The 17,772-nt window shown below is 42.1% G+C and overlaps 1 protein-coding gene across 1 annotated transcript; it reads right to left on the reverse strand.

The window, feature by feature from the left end:
- Window positions 1–4,320: 4,320 nt before the first annotated feature.
- Window positions 4,321–11,560, reverse strand: LOC112847915 (zinc finger protein 665-like). Its single transcript, XM_025910516.1, has 4 exons — window positions 11,515–11,560; window positions 9,848–9,923; window positions 8,205–9,639; window positions 4,321–6,493 (listed from the first exon to the last, which is right to left on the reverse strand). Exons 2-3 carry the CDS (start codon window positions 9,863–9,865, stop codon window positions 8,206–8,208), a joined length of 1,452 nt encoding a protein of 483 aa, XP_025766301.1. The 5' UTR covers window positions 9,866–9,923; window positions 11,515–11,560; the 3' UTR covers window positions 4,321–6,493; window position 8,205.
- Window positions 11,561–17,772: the final 6,212 nt, after the last annotated feature.

Consider the following 17,772-nt stretch of genomic DNA (forward strand, 5'->3'; position numbering starts at 1 on the left):
TCCTGGTTGACACGCCTCTACAATGTTGTGTGGAGATCAGGGGCAGTACCCCTGGACTGGCAGACCGGGGTGGTGGTCCCCATCCTTAAGAATGGGGACCGGAGGGTGTGTTCCAACTACAGGGGGATCACACTCCTCAGCCTCCCTGGGAAAGTCTATGCCAGGGTGCTGGAAAGGAGAGTTCGTCCGTTAGTTGAACCTCAGATATGGGAGGAACAATGCGGTTTTCGTCCTGGTCGCGGAACACTGGACCAGCTCTTTATCCTCTCAAGGATACTTGAGGGTGCATGGGAGTTTGCCCAACCAGTCTACATGTATTTTGGAGACTTGGAGAAGGCATTCGACCGTCTCCCTCGGGGTGTCCTGTGGGAGGTGCTGCGGGAGTATGGGGTGTCTGGCCCATTGCTACAGCCTATTCGATCCTTATACAACCGTTGCAAGAGCTTGGTTCGCATTGCCGGCACTAAGTCGGACTCGTTCCCGATGGGTGATGGGCTCCACCAGGGCTGCCCTTTGTCACCGATTCTGGTCATAATTTTTATGGACAGGATTTCTAGGCGCAGCCAAGTGGCGGAGGACTTTCACTTCGGTGGCCTCAGAATCTCATCTCTGCTTTTCGCGGATGATGTGGTTCTGTTGGCTTCATCGGGTAAAGGCCTCCAGCTCGCACTGGACCTGTTTGCAGCCGAGTGTGAAGCAGCGGGAATGAGGATCAGCCCCTCCAAATCTGAGGCCATGGTTTTCAGCCGGAAAAGGGTGGAGTGCCCACTCCGGGTCGGGGATGAGTTCCTGCCCCAAGTGGAGGAGTTCAAGTGTCTCGGGGTCTTGTTCGGGAGTGATGGGAGAAGGGAGCCAGAGATCGACAGACGGATTGGTGCTGCGGCTGCAGTGATGCGGACGCTGCACCGGTCCATTGTGGTGAAGAGGGAGCTGAGTGTAAAAGCGAAGCTCTCAATTTACCGGTCGATCTATGTCCCTACCCTTATCTATGGCCACGAGCTGTGGGTAGTGACCGAAAGAACGAGATCGCGGATACAAGCGGCGGAAATGAGCTTCCTCCGAAGGGTGGCTGGCCTCTCCCTTAGAGATAGGGGGAGAAGTTCGGCCATCTGGGAGGGGCTCATACTAGAGCTGCTGCTCCTCCACATCGAAAGGAGCCAGCTGAGATGGTTCGGGCATCTGACAAGGATGCCTCCTGGGTGACGTGTTCCGGGCACGTCCCACCGGGAGGAGGCCCCGGGGCAGACCGAGGATACACTGGAGAGATTATATCTCTCGGCTGGCCTGGGAACGCCTTCAAAACATAGGTCCATGGGTTGTTGTCTGTTAAAACCGTGAATGTATTCCCGTAGAGATAATCTTGGAACTTGTCTACAATGGACCACTTTAATGCTAGAAATTCCAGTTTATGAGCTGGATACCGTTCACTGGGTGAAAGTCCTCTACTCGCGTAGGCAATAACCCTCACTTCACTATCCTGTTCATGATACAGGCTGCCTCTAGCCCAGAGGTACTTGCATCAGTATGGAGGATATATGGTAATTTGGGGTTAGCATATCCAAGCACAGAGGCTGATGTCAGTTTCTCTATGATTACCTCAAAAGCTTCTTGACAAGCAGGGGTCCAACAGCTGGAAAGAGGCTCTTTAGGGTTCAAGTACCCGCTAGGTTACCTTTCTGCCCTTCCTGTATGGTGGGTAGTCTTTGGTAAGATCATTCAGGGGTTTGAAAATTTTTCAATAGTCCTTCACAAACCGTCGATAGTACCCTGCAAAGCCTAGAAAAGATTTGAGGTCACTGAGCGTGTGGGGTCTTGGCCAGGTTTTGAGAGCTCTGACCTTCTCAGGATCAGTCTCTACACCTTTGCTAGACACGATGTGTCCCAGGTATCACACTGAACTTTGGAAAAAGGAGAACTTTTAGGGAGAAAGTTTCAACCCATATTCTCTCAGTTGCTGAAGGACACTTAGAAGCCTGGTTTCATGTTCCTCCAAAGTGCTGGAGAACACGATGATGTCATTCATGAACACAAGAACTTCTTTCAGATTGAGGCTGCCCATACACCGTTCCATTAAGCGCTGGAAGGTGCTGGGAGCATTGGTGATCTCCTGGGGCATACAGTTAAACTTGTAAAATCTCAAAGGGCACACAAAAGCTGTCTTGGGCTTATCATTCCTCCATCTCAATCTGGTAATAACCAGACTTGGGATCCATTACTGAAAACCATTTGGATCCAGCAAGGGCTGAAAAAGCCTTGAAGTACAGAACATCAAGTGCATTTGTCCCAATCAGCACAGGCAGGTCACAGTTAGAGCATAGGTCAAGTACTACTAAAGCAAGGATAGAAACCTCAGGCTCAGTTTCAATAAAGCTTTTTGGAAACTTGAGGCTGATGGGTATGTATCCCAAGTAAGGAACATTTTGGCCACTAGTAGCCTCAACATCGAGGTCACTGATGGGCTGAATGGGATGTTCTGAAAGATTGGTGTTGTAAAATGAAGTGGATATTGTGGTCACTTGAGACCCAGTGTCAAGGACACAACTGCAATTGACTCCCGTCACGGTAACATTTGCTGTACATTTCTGTGCTACAAGTCCCTTGGGTAACCTAATCTGGGGTCGTGCTGCTGCTTGAGAGAGGATGCTTTACGCTGAGGTTCCGGTTTCGGACGTTCATGATTACTTTCAGTTCCTGGTAGTCCCTCCCCAGGAATTGATTTTAGTTTAAAGCTGACATATTCTGTTCCTCCCAGGCTTGTCGTTTTTGGTTGAACTCCTTACGTTTCATTTCAAATAGTTCAGGATTTGGTTCATTGCTGCAAGAGGGAGCAATATGACCATCCTCGCCGCACCTGAAGCAGTACCATGGGCAGTACCATGAGTCTAAGCTTCTTAGTGAGCTTAGACTCACTTGGGTCAGATTTTTCTTTGGGAAGAAGCTTGAACTTAGGTTTGGTTTTCTTATTTGGCTTGTCAGAGTTTGCTTTCAGCGAAGCCACTTGAGCTTGTATCTCTGCAAGTTTCCTTTGTAACTTATATGCTACGTCTGTATCATCTGTGACATACTCTCCTACTTCAAGGGAGTTTAAATGCGCCTTAGGCTTAGAAATGCCTAAGTGCTGTTTCATTCGGTTGGACTTTGCTGCTTGCCAATCCTCCTCAGTACGTAGCAAGAGGAGCAACTCTGGAAATGAAGGTGCTTCTTCTCCTCAAGCTCGTTCCAGCAACCTCTACAAAACTGTTTAAGCAGTTCGTGATCTAAATCATTTGTTTGTTTGTTTGTTTTTCATTTATATAAACAATCACACATCTATATCTATACATACATATTTATATACCTAAATGAGTCTATACAAAGGAGGGGAAAAAACAAAAAACAACCCCCCCCAAATAAAAAGCTGTTGTTGTTTTTTTTTAAATATCAGAAAAAGTTTTAAATATTTTAGACCAGTAGGTGGTGATATTGAGACATGCCCAAAACATATGTGACGATGAGGCAGAATTCTGGCCACATCGATCACATCTTGAGTCCGCCCCTGGAAACAGCCTTGAAACCTTCAGTTTAGACAAGTGGAGCCTATGAAGGACCTTAAATTGTAGTAGTCCGTGCCTGCATCAGACAGAAGTGGAGTGAACCAGTTCTTGAGCTTTAGTCCACTGATCTTCAGTGATGTTAGTGCCCAGTTCCTCACTCCAAGCGTTTCTCAAGTGGTCCAATGTAGTTGTACTGTCTATTTGCGAAAGTTGGTTGTAGATCTTGGAAATAGCTCCTTTCTTTAGCGGGTTCATCGGGAACAGATCATCTGAAACTAGCTTTTGTGGTTCATTGGGAAACGTTTCCTTAATAAAATGACGTATTTGTAAATACTTGAAAAAATCTCTGTTTTCTATGGAAAATTTTTGCTGAAGTTGTTGAAACGAAGGAAAAAGATTATCAATAAACAGGTCCTTAATTGTGTGTATCCCTTTGGAAGTCCATAGCTGGAATGTGGATCCTGAGATCAAGGTGTATGCTTGATTATGAATTAATGGTGTAAAGATTGAACATTGACGCCAATGAAAATGCCTTCTAATAAGAGACCAAATCTTTAGTGAGTTGGACACTACTGAATTTTTACATTTATGCTTACCCAGATCTGAATTTGAATGAACCAAAGATTTAAGAGTATTAGAGAAAAAAGTCATACTTTCCATCCGTTCCCAATCAGGTCTATGTTCCCCACCCCAGAATGACATACAATGTATGTTACAGGCCCAATAATAGAGCTGAAAGCAAGGCAACCCCATTCCTCCTGTAATCTTGGGTCTTTGGAGAAATGGCTTTTTTATTCTGGGTGTCTTCTTGTTCCAGATAAACTGAGAAATTAACTGGTTTATTTTCTTGAAAAAAGTTTTTGTGACCAATATTGGGATACATTGAAACAAAAATAAAAATTTGAGTAAAGTGCTCATCCTAATGATATTTATTCGGTCAGCAAGCGAGATGGGCAGTTTAGACAGTCTTTCCAAGTTCTGTTCAGTTTGATGATATAAATTAATAAAATTATGTTTGAAAAGGCCAGAGAATTCACGGGTTACATTTATTCCAAGATCAATTAAAAAAAACAATCTACACAAACAGTGCAGAACAATGAATTTCTTTTCCATCTTGTGTTCTTAACATGAACTCATTAACTTCTTTTCCAAATGTATTAATAACAAATGGCATTCCATTTAGCTTTACCAAGTTACAAGAGTTACAGTAACTTGTTTGTACCAGTATCAACTATTTTATCACAATTATATCACAATAAAGAACATCAGCAGCTTAAACAGTAATGTAAACAGTCATCGCAATCAATGTGTCATTCATCCATAAGGCTTACAAGCAAATGTAACTTAATTCATAGTGCAAGTACTATTAAACTTGAAATATGCTCATTTCTATTAAGACCTAACCATTCTAATATAAACAGAGCTAGTGCTTCTATCTGAATACCTCCCCGATCGGAATATGGCTTCGTGGGGGTAGGGTAGCTAACAGCTATTAGCAGCTAGTATCACATCTAGCATCGGCAGTAAAACACCTTTAGCTCAAAGCATTCAACACTTATAACACACTGTAAAGAATAACAAGAAAAGTAAAACAACACACCAAATTTGATGTTTTTTTCCAAATGTTTCTGAGCTGAATCGGTTTGTGAAATACATTATTCAACTTAAGAGGTAGCTAACAAAAGGCATGTGACAAACTGGGATATTCCAACACAAATAACTCGACAGACTTATTCCCTTTGTGGTCAGAGTTCGGGGACTAATAAAAGAGTGGCTTATTAGCATTTATACGTAAAACAATCTGGTCTCATTAACCGGGCTGCAGCATTGCATACCAAGATAGTTTTTGGTGAGCTCTGACACACTTGACCGCCATCAGAGAGGGAAGATCTCACAGTAAGAGACAGGTAATGCTTCCTGCGCACTAGACACACGGTTGTCAGAACACAAAAGTGCATTACAGCACCCCCTTGTGACAATAACAGGCTATAGCCTTAGATAACAAAAAGGGATTTTGCAGCCCTGTATTTCACATGGGTTACACTATTATCTAACAGTTCTCAGCCTGTCATTTTGTACTTATTATATAAGTCTGGGACATTCTGTTCAGACTCTTTTGGCCCAGGAAAATTGCACCCTGACTTTAACTGGTTATGATATGTAAGCATGTTTGGAAATCCCTCTGCAGCTCTACATGTCAGTTTCAATAATTCAGTTCAATCATAGAGCCAAATTCACTCTTTTACCCCATTATTATATGGAGGGCCAAGTCTTAATGAGCACCACTGCACTGTACATATTAAAAAAAAAAAAAAAAAAAATCACTAAATGAACTTTAATCATTATATTCTTAACATGCTCAGACAATGAGCGACTTCTCTCTGCTGAATCTCTGCGTGTCTTATTTTCAACTTGCTGTTTTGCTTCATTAAGTCTTTATTATCAATTTTTTGTCAGTCTCGTATTTACATTTTTCTTTATGTCCGGCAGATCTCTCAATCTTGCCAAATCCCATTACACACAATGTACATATGTTTGCACTTCACATCTCCTATAGCCCATTTTTAGAGACTCGAGTTCATTTATCAACACTTTTAACTGCTGGAATATTCCCTGAAAATCAACTGAGCGTTGAAACCAAATATTTCCTTGGATTTATTGAAATGAATATTTGCAAAGCAATCAAAACAGCACAATCTTCACACCAGCATTGACACCAAAAAATATCACCTCTTGACACTCCCACAGAGCTTAAATCTGGAACTCTCCACCATTTGACCTTAGACCTGAAGAAGATTCTCGGATGAGAGGTGAAACATCTTCAAGCAATTTAAAGAAGTCCAGATTTTTAGGGTCTGTTGCAGAGTGAAAGTTTTTCCACAAAGGTCACAGCAAAACTCTTTCCCACCACCACACTGACGACAGGGTTCAGAACTGGATCCATCTGTGTCGCTCTGCTTCTAAACAAAGATACAAAGACAGTGTAAGTCAGGGAATTCCTTCAACATTTTAATTCTGAAAGTGGCCTGAAATAAAGAGCATCTCTGCCAATGTCCAATTATATTTTACTGTTTACATTATAACACTCAGCTTAATGGGCTACAATAAATGTCTTTGATGTAGAGGAACTGCAACAAGCACTGGTACCCTGGCTGCAGACAGACTCTCACCATACTTTGAGGACATTTAAATAAAACTCACAGACTATTAAAAGTAAGCTGATTCTGAGGGGGTCAGGTGGGATACACTGATTGGTTTTAGTTAGATGACCCTCCTGTTGTTCAGTTAGTAAATACAAGTAAAATGGATTGATTCTTATAAAGCACTTTTCTACTCTGCCTGAGCACTCAAAGTGCTTTATACAACACGGGAAAGCACTTTGCATGCTAGAGTAAAGTGACCTGGTACTGAGACTCAATAAATGTCTTTGTTGTAGAGCAGGGGTAGGCAACCTTTCTGATGATGAGTGCCATCTAAAATTTCCTCAAAAGTCAATGTACCATATCAACCATTGCATTAACAATAAATTTAATAATGCTGCATATCAACAGTTAGATAACTGCTAAGTGCTACATAACTTTGCACTTTTGCTGTCACGAAACAAATTTCCCACCTGTGGGACTAATAAAGGTCATCTTATCTTACATACTATATAGAACAACTTTATAGAAATATATTTGCTATATTTCAAAAAAACACTTTTTATCCATAACAAGAACACCATAACAGCAAAGGAACTATACAAACAGAAAATGCAGATGCTATTTATGGTCTCCTCACAACAATGGTAAATGGTCTGTATAGCGCTTTACTTAATCCCTATGGACCCCAAAGTGCTTGACACTGCATTCAGTCATCCACCCATTCACACACATTCACACACTGGTGATGGTATGCTACATTGTAGCCACTGACAGAGGCGAGGCTGCTGGACACTGGCACCACCGGGCCCTCTGGCCAACACCAGTAGGCAACGGGTGAAGTGTCTTGCCCAAGCACACAACGACTGAGACTGTTGGAGCCGGGGCTCGAATTGACAACCTTCCGATTACAAGAAGAACTGCCAACTCTTGAGCCACGATCACCCCAAAATCAATGATAAGAAAAACATAAACTGGGCTAATATGACTTATCTTAATACAGGGATTTGTAGATTAATGTGATCCCTTCCCCTGCTTTGTATTTGACAGTTGTGTTATCTGGGGATCACATTTTTTAACTCGTCGAGGTGTCCCGTTATATCAGCGAGAAAGAAACGTTTTTCAACCCATCTTGATGCATGCTCAATCATCCAGGTAAGTAAACCTCCAAAAATTGATTCTGTTCATCTGGACGTATCATTTTGTGGGAGAAACATTTCGTCACTCATCCAAGTGACTTCTTCAGTCTCAGCTGACTGCAGGTTTCCCCAATCTTATAAACAGTACATTTGCATAACGGTCAGTGGTTGTTGATTAATGGTCATGAGAATCTGCATAATTAAGATTAAGGAACTGAACTCCCAGCCCATTGTTCCTTCAGTGGGCTGGTTTCAGTCATTATGCAAATGTACTGTTTCCAAAATTCCAAAATTTAGTCCAGTAGAATTACTAACTTGCGAACACAGTTCAATGAGCACAGTTGATCCAAACAGTCAGTCTTAAACAAGAAGATAACAATATAAATACATACCTCACAGTAACTGCACTTGCAGTTTCTTTCTGGTGTGGATCTGTTGGTGTTTTTTCAGGTAACGTGGAGCTTTAAAAGTCTTCTCACACAGGTCACATTTATAAGGTCTCCCCAAAGTGTGGGTAAACAAGTGGTCTTGTAAGTCTTTATATTTCACAAACAGTTTCCCACACTGATCACAGCAGTAAACGTCATTTCCAGTGTGAATGCGTAGGTGAATATTTAGGCTGCCTATCCAGTGGAAGGTTTTTCCACAAATGTGGCAGCTGTACGCCTTAAATCCGGAGTGGATAACTTGATGACGCTGTAAGAGGCCACTGTGAGTAAAAGCTCTGCCACACTGATCACAGCTGTACGCTTTAACTCCACTGTGGTTGAGTTGGTGTCTTTTTAAGCTTCCAGTCTGGGTAAAAGACTTTCCACACAAGTCACAGCTGTATGCTTTAACTCCACTGTGGATGAGTTGGTGTGTTTTTAAGCTTCCAGTCTGGGTAAAAGACTTTCCACATAAGTCACAGGTGTATGGTTTAATTCCACTGTGGATGAGTTGGTGTCTTTTTAAGCTTTCAGCGTGGGTAAAAGATTTCCCACACAAGTCACAGGTGTACGCTTTAACTCCACTGTGGATGAGTTGGTGTCTTTTTAAGCTTTCAGCGTGGGTAAAAGATTTCCCACACAAGTCACAGGTGTACGCTTTAACTCCACTGTGGACGAGCTGGTGTGTTTTTAAGCTTCCAGCGTGGGTAAAAGATTTCCCACACAAGTCACAGGTGTACGCTTTAACTCCACTGTGGACGAGCTGGTGTGTTTTTAAGTTTCCAAGGTGGGTAAAAGATTTTCCACAAAAGTCACAGGTGTACGGTTTAATTCCACTGTGGATGAGTTGGTGTGTTTTTAAGTTAACAGCCAAAGTAAAAGATTTTCCACAAAAGTCACAGGTGTACGCTTTAACTCCACTGTGGATGAGTTGGTGTCTTTTTAAGCTTTCAGCGTGGGTAAAAGATTTTCCACAAAAGTCACAGCTGTACGCTTTAACTCCACTGTGGATGAGTTGGTGTGTTTTTAAGCTTCCAGGGCGGGCAAAAGTTTTTCCACACAAATCACAGCTGTACGCTTTAACTTCACTGTGGATGAGCTGGTGTGTTTTTAAGCTTCCAGCCCGGTTAAAAGATTTTCCACAAAAGTCACAGGTGTACGCTTTAACTCCACTGTGGATGAGTTGGTGTCTTTTTAAGTTAGCAGCCAAAGTAAAAGATTTTCCACACAAGTCACAGGTGTACGCTTTAACTCCACTGTGGATGAGTTGGTGTGTTTCTAAGTGTACAGCCCGGGTAAAACCCTTCCCACACTCATCACAGCTGTATTTTTTCTCTCCCTTTCTTCTGTGAGGTTTGTCGGCCTCCTGAGAGCGCTGACTTCTCGCTCCATGTTGGTCCTGCAGTGACAGAGATACAAACAGAGGCAGTGAATGAAATGCAGTCGTGGAACAAACTGAAACTCCATTAGTGAAATCAAAGATGTCAACAAACACATTGTAGGTGTGTTACCACCACCTTCTGGTGATATTATCACATTACAATGATGAGCTACAATGAGAGTTGTAACGTGCACACAGGTTCAATAACAGTGATATTTTTGCTCACCTTTTGGGTTGAAGTCATTGTTTCCTCTGTAGTGGCTGAGCTGAGTCTAAATGGCTCGTCTCCTCCTGATGATCAGCTGGAACACAAAATATATTTATATGCATTTCATCCTTGACAAAAAGAAGCTGAGATGGAAAGCTCAAATCTACTCAAACTAAATGTCTTCAGTCAGTGTGTCAGCCTCCAGTTAACAACAGTGGTGAAAAACTGCACTACTGAACCTCCACTGACTGAGTAACTGTAGTTTGGTGCTTCATTTGAACCTCATAGATTTTATTTAAAGAAAAGGAAGAAAAAAGCACTACAAAACAAAAGGTGAGCTGATAGTAAGAGGGTCATCATCTCACACTGCATCAGGATTCTCAGACCATGTCATGGTTCACTTGATCCCTGCAAACAGGCACAAACTGAAACTCTCTAAAGCTTTTGTGAAGACACTGAAGCAGTGGACTGATGAGACTGTGGAGAATCTGCAGGTGTGTCTGGACTGCACCGACTGGGAGGTTTTCAGGATTGTTACCAACAGTTTGGATTATTATAGAGATGCTGTGACGTCCTGTGAAATCAGCTTCTGTGAGGACAGCTGCATAGCATCACACACCAGGGTGAGTTAGAATACTGACCAGCTCTGGTTCACAGCCAAGCTAAAGGAGGCTGATGCTGGAAAAGCAGGAAGTGTTTCAGAGTGGGGACAGAGACAGTTTCAAAGTTCAGCTTTAGTGAGGCTAAACTCCAAAAACTGTTTTCATCTAACGACTCTGCTTCTGTCTGGAAAACACTGAACCAACCACAAACCTAAAGACGCCACTGAACTAACAATGCACACCACCAGCCTGAACAGCTCCTGCTGTGGATTCTACCATCAATGATCTGTTACTCCTCCACCCAAGACTTTCAACACCTTCAGCAACCCCCGTGATTATAAAACATGGCCTGGACGTTATCACCACTTCACAGTCTCTCCACACATGAGAGATGTAAATAGAACCCCACACAAAGCCATATGTTGTTTTTAAAGTGCTACATAAATAAATTATGGTTTGGTAAAGCAGCTGGACCAGACTAGTCTAAGTCATGAACCACAAGTGGATCTGTAGACAAAACAAAATTCAACATTCAATACCCAACAGGATTAAAAACATTCTTCTTCTCCCAAATCACCAAGAGCTGCACATTAACCACCACATTATATTTTACATCTCAGTGCTTTCAAATATGAACTTTCATCTCTGTTTCATTAGTTTTTGTTAACATCTTCCTGTGCATCACTTTACAGCAGCCAGACTCATTAAAATGAGACTTTGTAGGAGTTCACTTCCTCTCATGTGTTCATCCACAGCAGCTGGACAATAAAGTTTATTGTGACCCTGATACTGCAGCAGATCGCTCTGATTTCCTGTTATCACTTAAATAGAAATGAGGCTGTAGAGTTTTGGTGCAGGCAGAAAAACAGCTGCAGGGACAATGAAAAGACTTTTCTGCTCCAACTTCTCCCAGCATGCTGAGCTAATGATTAGTTGGTGTTTTTCTCCAAACACTCTCTCACTCTTCTCTCAACGTGTTGACAATAAACTGTGAACAGACACCGAGGAGAGCAGCAGAAGACCTCATTCAGGAGCTAAACTCAACATGAACTGAACTCACAGTAAAGTTAGCTCGGTGCTTACCTTTAGATGAGCCCACAAACCGAGAGAAACTCCGTGATGAAGCTGGAACTCTTTCCAAACACAGGAAACAGATCAGGGAGCAGAGACCCACGTGGTTCACGCTGATCTCAGCTACGATCCAGGAGACAAGAGTGGGCAGATCGATGCAGATATCGATCCAAACGTTGGTAGTGGTTTATGATCGATACTTTAGTTTGTTTCTCTCTTCTAACTTCACTACTTAACTCCCGTTTCATGACAAAGCAGCTCTCTCTGCTCGACTCCTCTCCTGCTAACACATTTTGCTCCGCCCCCTTCTTCTTCTTCTTCTTTATAGGGTTTACTGGCGGTTGGCAAATAGCAAAATGGTGCATTACCGCCACTAACTGGTGTGGAGTGTGTACCGAAATGACAAAAAATAAATAAATAAATCAAATTCTCCCGAACAAATGGGTCTGCCTTAAAAACCAAAATACAGCCTGATAACTTTCACTTATAGAGGTCGTGCGAAACAAATCAATCAAGTCCAACTTCACTTCCATATCGTCCAGCTTTTTGATCAGTCGTCTCCTTTCAGTATCACACCTCTGACAATTCAATAAAACATGTTCTATTTTTTCCTGTTCCCTACTGCAGTCACACTCCCCTGTACAGTGTTTACCTATTGAAAACAATGTGCTATTTAAACCAGCGTGTCCGAATCTCAGTCGAGATATAATCGTCTCCTCTCTCATGTTTCGACCTGTACTTCTCATTTCCCCCACTTTCCTTTGGATTTTATAAAACCATCGCCCTTTCCTCTCTTCCTCCCATTGCTTTTGCCACCTTTCCTTCATTTTGTATCATACTGTATAACCACATCTACCATCGGTCTCCTTGTTGCTTCTTTTGCCGTCCTATCTGCCATTTCATTTCCTTTAAACTCCATGATGCGCTGGTACCCATAACAATGTGACCATAAGCCCCATCATAACAATTCTGAACAATGGTTGCTGGATCTCTATCAGAATGTCAGGTCTGCAGTCTGAGTGACTGTCTTGCAGACTGGCCAGTGAAGAGCTTGAGTCTGAACATATCACAGATCTTAGTGGTTTTGTTTCTTCAATCCACTGGACTGCTAACAATATTGAAACCATTTCACCCGTGTACACTTACAAATCGTCACTGATCCTTTTTCCCACATTGATATTAAATTCAGGAACTATAAATGCTATCCCACTTTGGTTGGCTGTATTCTTTGATGCATCTGTGTAGATTTTGACATAACTACAATACTGATTAATATATTCCTGTGCTGTATGTGAACTTAAAATAAAACCCCTCTCCTTGTTCTTTTTGTTTAACAATGTGAAATCTACTACTGCATCGGGGAGCATCCATGGTGGTATTGTAGGCAACGGCACTGTTTGACTTATGTTGATCTTGTCCAGATTAAGTTCAGCTGCTTTCTGTCCCACTGTCCACCCAAAGCTTTTCAATTCCGTTTTCTCTTTTCCCAGCATGGTTGGAAAACAGTTTTCGTCGGATGATCTTGACCATGTCCTTGTAAACTTGCCCAGTAATTCAATGTCAGTTGCTCTCTTCTTATTTGTAATGGCATTTCCCCCATTTTTACTTGTACTGCTGCTGCAGATGTTGTTTTGAATGCACCTGAGCAAAGTCTTAGCGCTTGATATCGGATACTATCCAACTTATGAAGACTTGTTCTGGCAGCAGAATTATATACTATACACCCATAATCCAATACTGACCTAATCAACCCAGTATATATAGCTTTTAAAGATTTCCTATCAGCCCCCCAGTCAGTTCCCACTAAGCACCTCATTATATTCAACACTTTCTTGCATTTGTCTATTATTTTCCGAATATGTACAGTCCATGTCACATTTAAATTGTTTTACCCTTTCTAATTCTTGTCAATATAATGACCCTGATGTCAACACCAACTCTTTTTCTTGTAAAAAACATTATTTTAGTCTTTTCAGCTGAGAATTTAAACCCCCATTTATATGACCAGTGTTCTATTTCTGTGATTGCCCCCTGTACTTTCTTTACCAAAAAGTCTAACCTTCGTCCTCTTGCCCACATTGCCCCATCGTCTGCAAAAAGTGAAAACCCCATCCTACCCTCTATGTTCTTAAACACATCATTTATCAGCAGTGAAAACAATAACGGGCTAACTATGCTTCCTTGTGGCGTTCCATTTTCTATTGGCAAACTCTCCGAATAACTCCTCCCAATCCTCACTATTATTTGTCGGCCTTCCAAAAAATCCTTAATCCATCTGAACATTCGACCATTTATACCCATTTCCCTCATTTTTATTAATAGACCTTCCCTCCACATCATATCATATGCTTTCTCTATATCAAAAAAGACCGCCAGCACACTCTCCTTATTCACTTGTGCCTTCCTTATCTCATGTTCTAAACATAAAGCTGGATCCATTGTACCCCTCCCTCTTCTAAAACCACTCTGATACTGAGCCAAATATCCTTTCTTTTCTACATAGAACACTAATCTTTCATTTATCATTCTGCTCCGCCCCATTCTTCTGACTCTGCTGTGGTTTGTTACTGTGTGGTCACATGACTCAGCTACACATCGTAAGTAGGTGGGGTGTGTTCCAAAAGTACCTCCTCTTTCCTTTTCCTCGGTTCTTTTCCTTTGCCTCAATGAAAACGCCATCATGGGAAGGAGAATTGCTAAGGACTCAGGAAAAGAGAAGAGCAGTGCTGAGAATTGGAACAGCCTTACACTAGTCTCTCTGTATCAATGGCTGTATCCCAATTCAGGGTCTGCAGCCTTAAAGTACGCAGCCTTAACGGTCCACGAGGGCCGCTTACTTAAAGACCGCTAAGGCCGGAAGTGCGAGGCTTGTGAAATGGGACAGTCTAGCCTCCGTCGCGCTGCTGTGAGATTATTATATTATCTTATGCCACGTTATACCCCTAAATAAAGATTGTGAAATCATTATGTAGTTTTAGTTTGCATTATTCTCCTGACTTAGAAGAAGGTGATAACTATTAGATTTATTAAACTGATTTGTATTACATTAGACTGCTGATTTATTGTGAATGAATGATATTGTTTTATGATGCATTATACTGCTGAGGTATAAGAAATATTGTTTTTAGAGAGTCATTGCCTTATTTGTCTGATTAGAAAAGAACAGAACATACTGCACAGGAAGCCAAGGTCATAACTTAGGCTCACTGAGAGAGAAAGAATGTGGATGTTTAGGTTTTATGACTAGGTGGAGGGGGGCTGAAGCTATAAGAATGTGAGAAACGCTCAGACACTTCGAGATGAGGGGGACACCCTCCCGCGCTCATCTCCCCTCCAGATGGTTTATGCTCAAAAGTGTTGTATGGAATAATGAAAATTGTATGGAATAAAATGATTGTTGATTGAGCATTTATATACCGAGTGTTGTCCTTCCTTCAGCCCAAAGATGAAAGAATTGGGAGATTTTAACACCTACCAACAAAGCAATGCGCGAAAGTCATGTGGTCTCATACATATCTATAGGTAGGACGTTCAGATGGCCAAATCACCCTATCAAAACGTGCCTCCAGCACACAATTATCTAATGTTGACAAAGAATACAAGGAGACATGGAGGGGAAAACACAGCTGTTTGTATTTGAAGTTATTATTGTCAGGTAGTGATCAGCTGACCACAGGGTCGGGTTTAAAAGAGAGACACTACCCACCTGTTCTCCGCTCAGACATCGTTCTCTTCATGTCAGGAGCTCCAAATCCCTGCCGACGTCAGTTTCCGCCTGGTTCAGCCACTATGAGTGTTTTCTCTCTTGACTCATTTCCTCATCCCGGCTCCGTTCACTCTCCGTCTGTAACGTCGGTTCCGAAGCCGTGCTTGGTACACCAATCGTTACTAGAGTAACTGCGTGACTGTCCCAACCCAGCAGTCTTAGCTAATTATAGGCCAATCTCCAACCTTCCTTTCATATCAAACATCCTTGAAAGAGTAGTTGTCAAACAGCTAACAGATCATCTGCAGAGGAATGGCTTATTTGAAGAGTTTCAGTCAGGTTTCAGAGCTCATCACAGCACAGAAACAGCTTTAGTGAAGGTTACAAATGATCTTCTTATGGCCTCTGACAGTGGACTCATCTCTGTGCTTGTCCTGCTAGACCTTAGTGCTGTGTTTCGATACTGTTGACCAAAATATTCCATTAGAGTGATCAGAACATGCTGTAGGTATTACAGGTACTGTGCTGCAGCCGTTTGTATCATATCTATCTAATAGACTCCAATTTGTACATGTAAATGGAGAGTCCTCTTCACACACTAAGGTCAGTTATGGAGTTCCACAGGGTTCGGTGCTAGGGCCAATTGTGTTTACATTATACATGCTTCCCCTAGGCAGTATCATTAGAAGACATAGCATAGATTTTCACTGCTATGCAGATGACACGCAGCTGTACCTACCCATGAAGCCAGGTAACACAGACCAATTAGTTAAACTGCAGGAATGTCTTAAAGACATAAAGACCTGGATGGCCGCTAACTTTCTGCTTCTTAATTCAGCACAGCACTTTAAGCACAATTACGTTTTCAGTACCGTATCTTTCTTCTAGAGCGGTGCTCCAAATAAAGAACTTTGTGTTCACAAGATTGTTAGGTAATCATTTACAAATCAATATAGTCTGTGTGAACAGCAATTTTCTGCCCAAAAAGTGCAACCGTGGCAAACCGTTAGTCTAGAGCGCTGGACAACTGCTGCCTAAGTGAAAACCCGACGTGATCCCGTGCGTGTCAGGACAGAACAGAACAGTTGAGATGCAATTATTTCTAAACACCGCGTCTCTGTGGCTTTTGAAGCCTAAAACACGCTGCGCCAAAAATTGGTCTACCCCAAGGGTCAGGTCCCCCGACACAAACAGAGTAACATAGTGTACGCTGTTAACTACCAGGAGGATTTCAAGGATTTATACATCGGGTAAACCAAAAAACCTCTGGAGAAGCAGATGGCATAACACAGAAGAGCTACCTCATCAGGCCAGGACTCTGCAGTCTATTTACACCTACAGGCCAGTGGACACTCCTTCAATGATGAGGATGTACACATCCTGGACAGGTAGGAACGCTGGTTTGAGAGCGGAGTCAAGGAGGCCATTTACGTGAAAAGGGAAAGGCCATCTCTGAATCGAGGAGGGGGCCAAAGGGTACATCTTTCGCCATCTTACAATGCTGTGATTGCAGCCATTCTCCAACTCTCTGTGAATGCTACTGTGTGTTCTGCCTGCCAATCCTGCCTCATGTTTTCTTCAAGTTTGTTTAAGTTTCTCCCAGTGTCCAGCAATAAAGCTACCACTTTAAGATGAAGTTTTGCTTCTGCATTTGAGTCTGCATGTTGGGTCCTTTCCTGCCAGACAGACCATGATAATAACATCCTCAGGGCTGCACATATGTGGTGTGTATTCGCTGTCAAAATAAAAGACGCGCACCAGAAAAGAAGTTGGAATCCGCATTTACTTACACAACATGTTCTGGAGGAGGACAGACATTTGCTCAGAAATCTTAAAGATGTCGAAGAAGCAAGCTCCGTAAGCAATTACATTCTCTGTAAGATTAAGGTCGACTATTGAACAGCGTATAGTTTAAAGGCTTTCAAACCAAGGAAAGCTGATGCAGGTAATTTGAGTAAGAAAAGAAAATATGACTGTCAGAATTTTTATCAAAAACACTTAAGCATGACCACAGAGTCTAAGAGTAAATTCTTGAACAAGTTTTACTCGCAAGGACTGAACCAAAAGACTTCTCAGCCTCCTTTATAGCTGGTTGCACATGTGTGAAATATCACACTGCACGTGTCGCCACGCTGGACACCGCATGGTCTTATTTTTATTACCCTTTGACTCAGCTGTGACCTGCTTTTAATTAGTTCAGGGTCAGTTTCCTTTTCATTAAGTCTTCCTACAAGGACATCAGAATGATCTGCTGTCATGCTAACAGAAGTTGACACATGGTTTAACAACATTTCACATCAAAACCACAAAGGGAAGAATAATTTAAATAGTTATATCCAACATTAATATGTTCTAACTTAAGGAAATATACAAAGTGTGACTCTTGAACAAATTTCCTTCAATGTTCAGAATGATCAAAGTGGATAACAATAACATTTCTCTCAGTCACCTGTTTGTGTTTATGAAAAACAAGGTACTAATCAGTGTCAGTGCGCCCCAGGGCAGCTGTGGCTACAATGTAGCTTCCCATCACCAGTGTGTGAATGTGTGTGTGAATGGGTGGA

This window comes from Oreochromis niloticus, linkage group LG9 (assembly GCF_001858045.2).
Source record: "Oreochromis niloticus isolate F11D_XX linkage group LG9, O_niloticus_UMD_NMBU, whole genome shotgun sequence".
Classification (NCBI taxonomy): Eukaryota; Metazoa; Chordata; class Actinopteri; order Cichliformes; family Cichlidae; genus Oreochromis; species Oreochromis niloticus.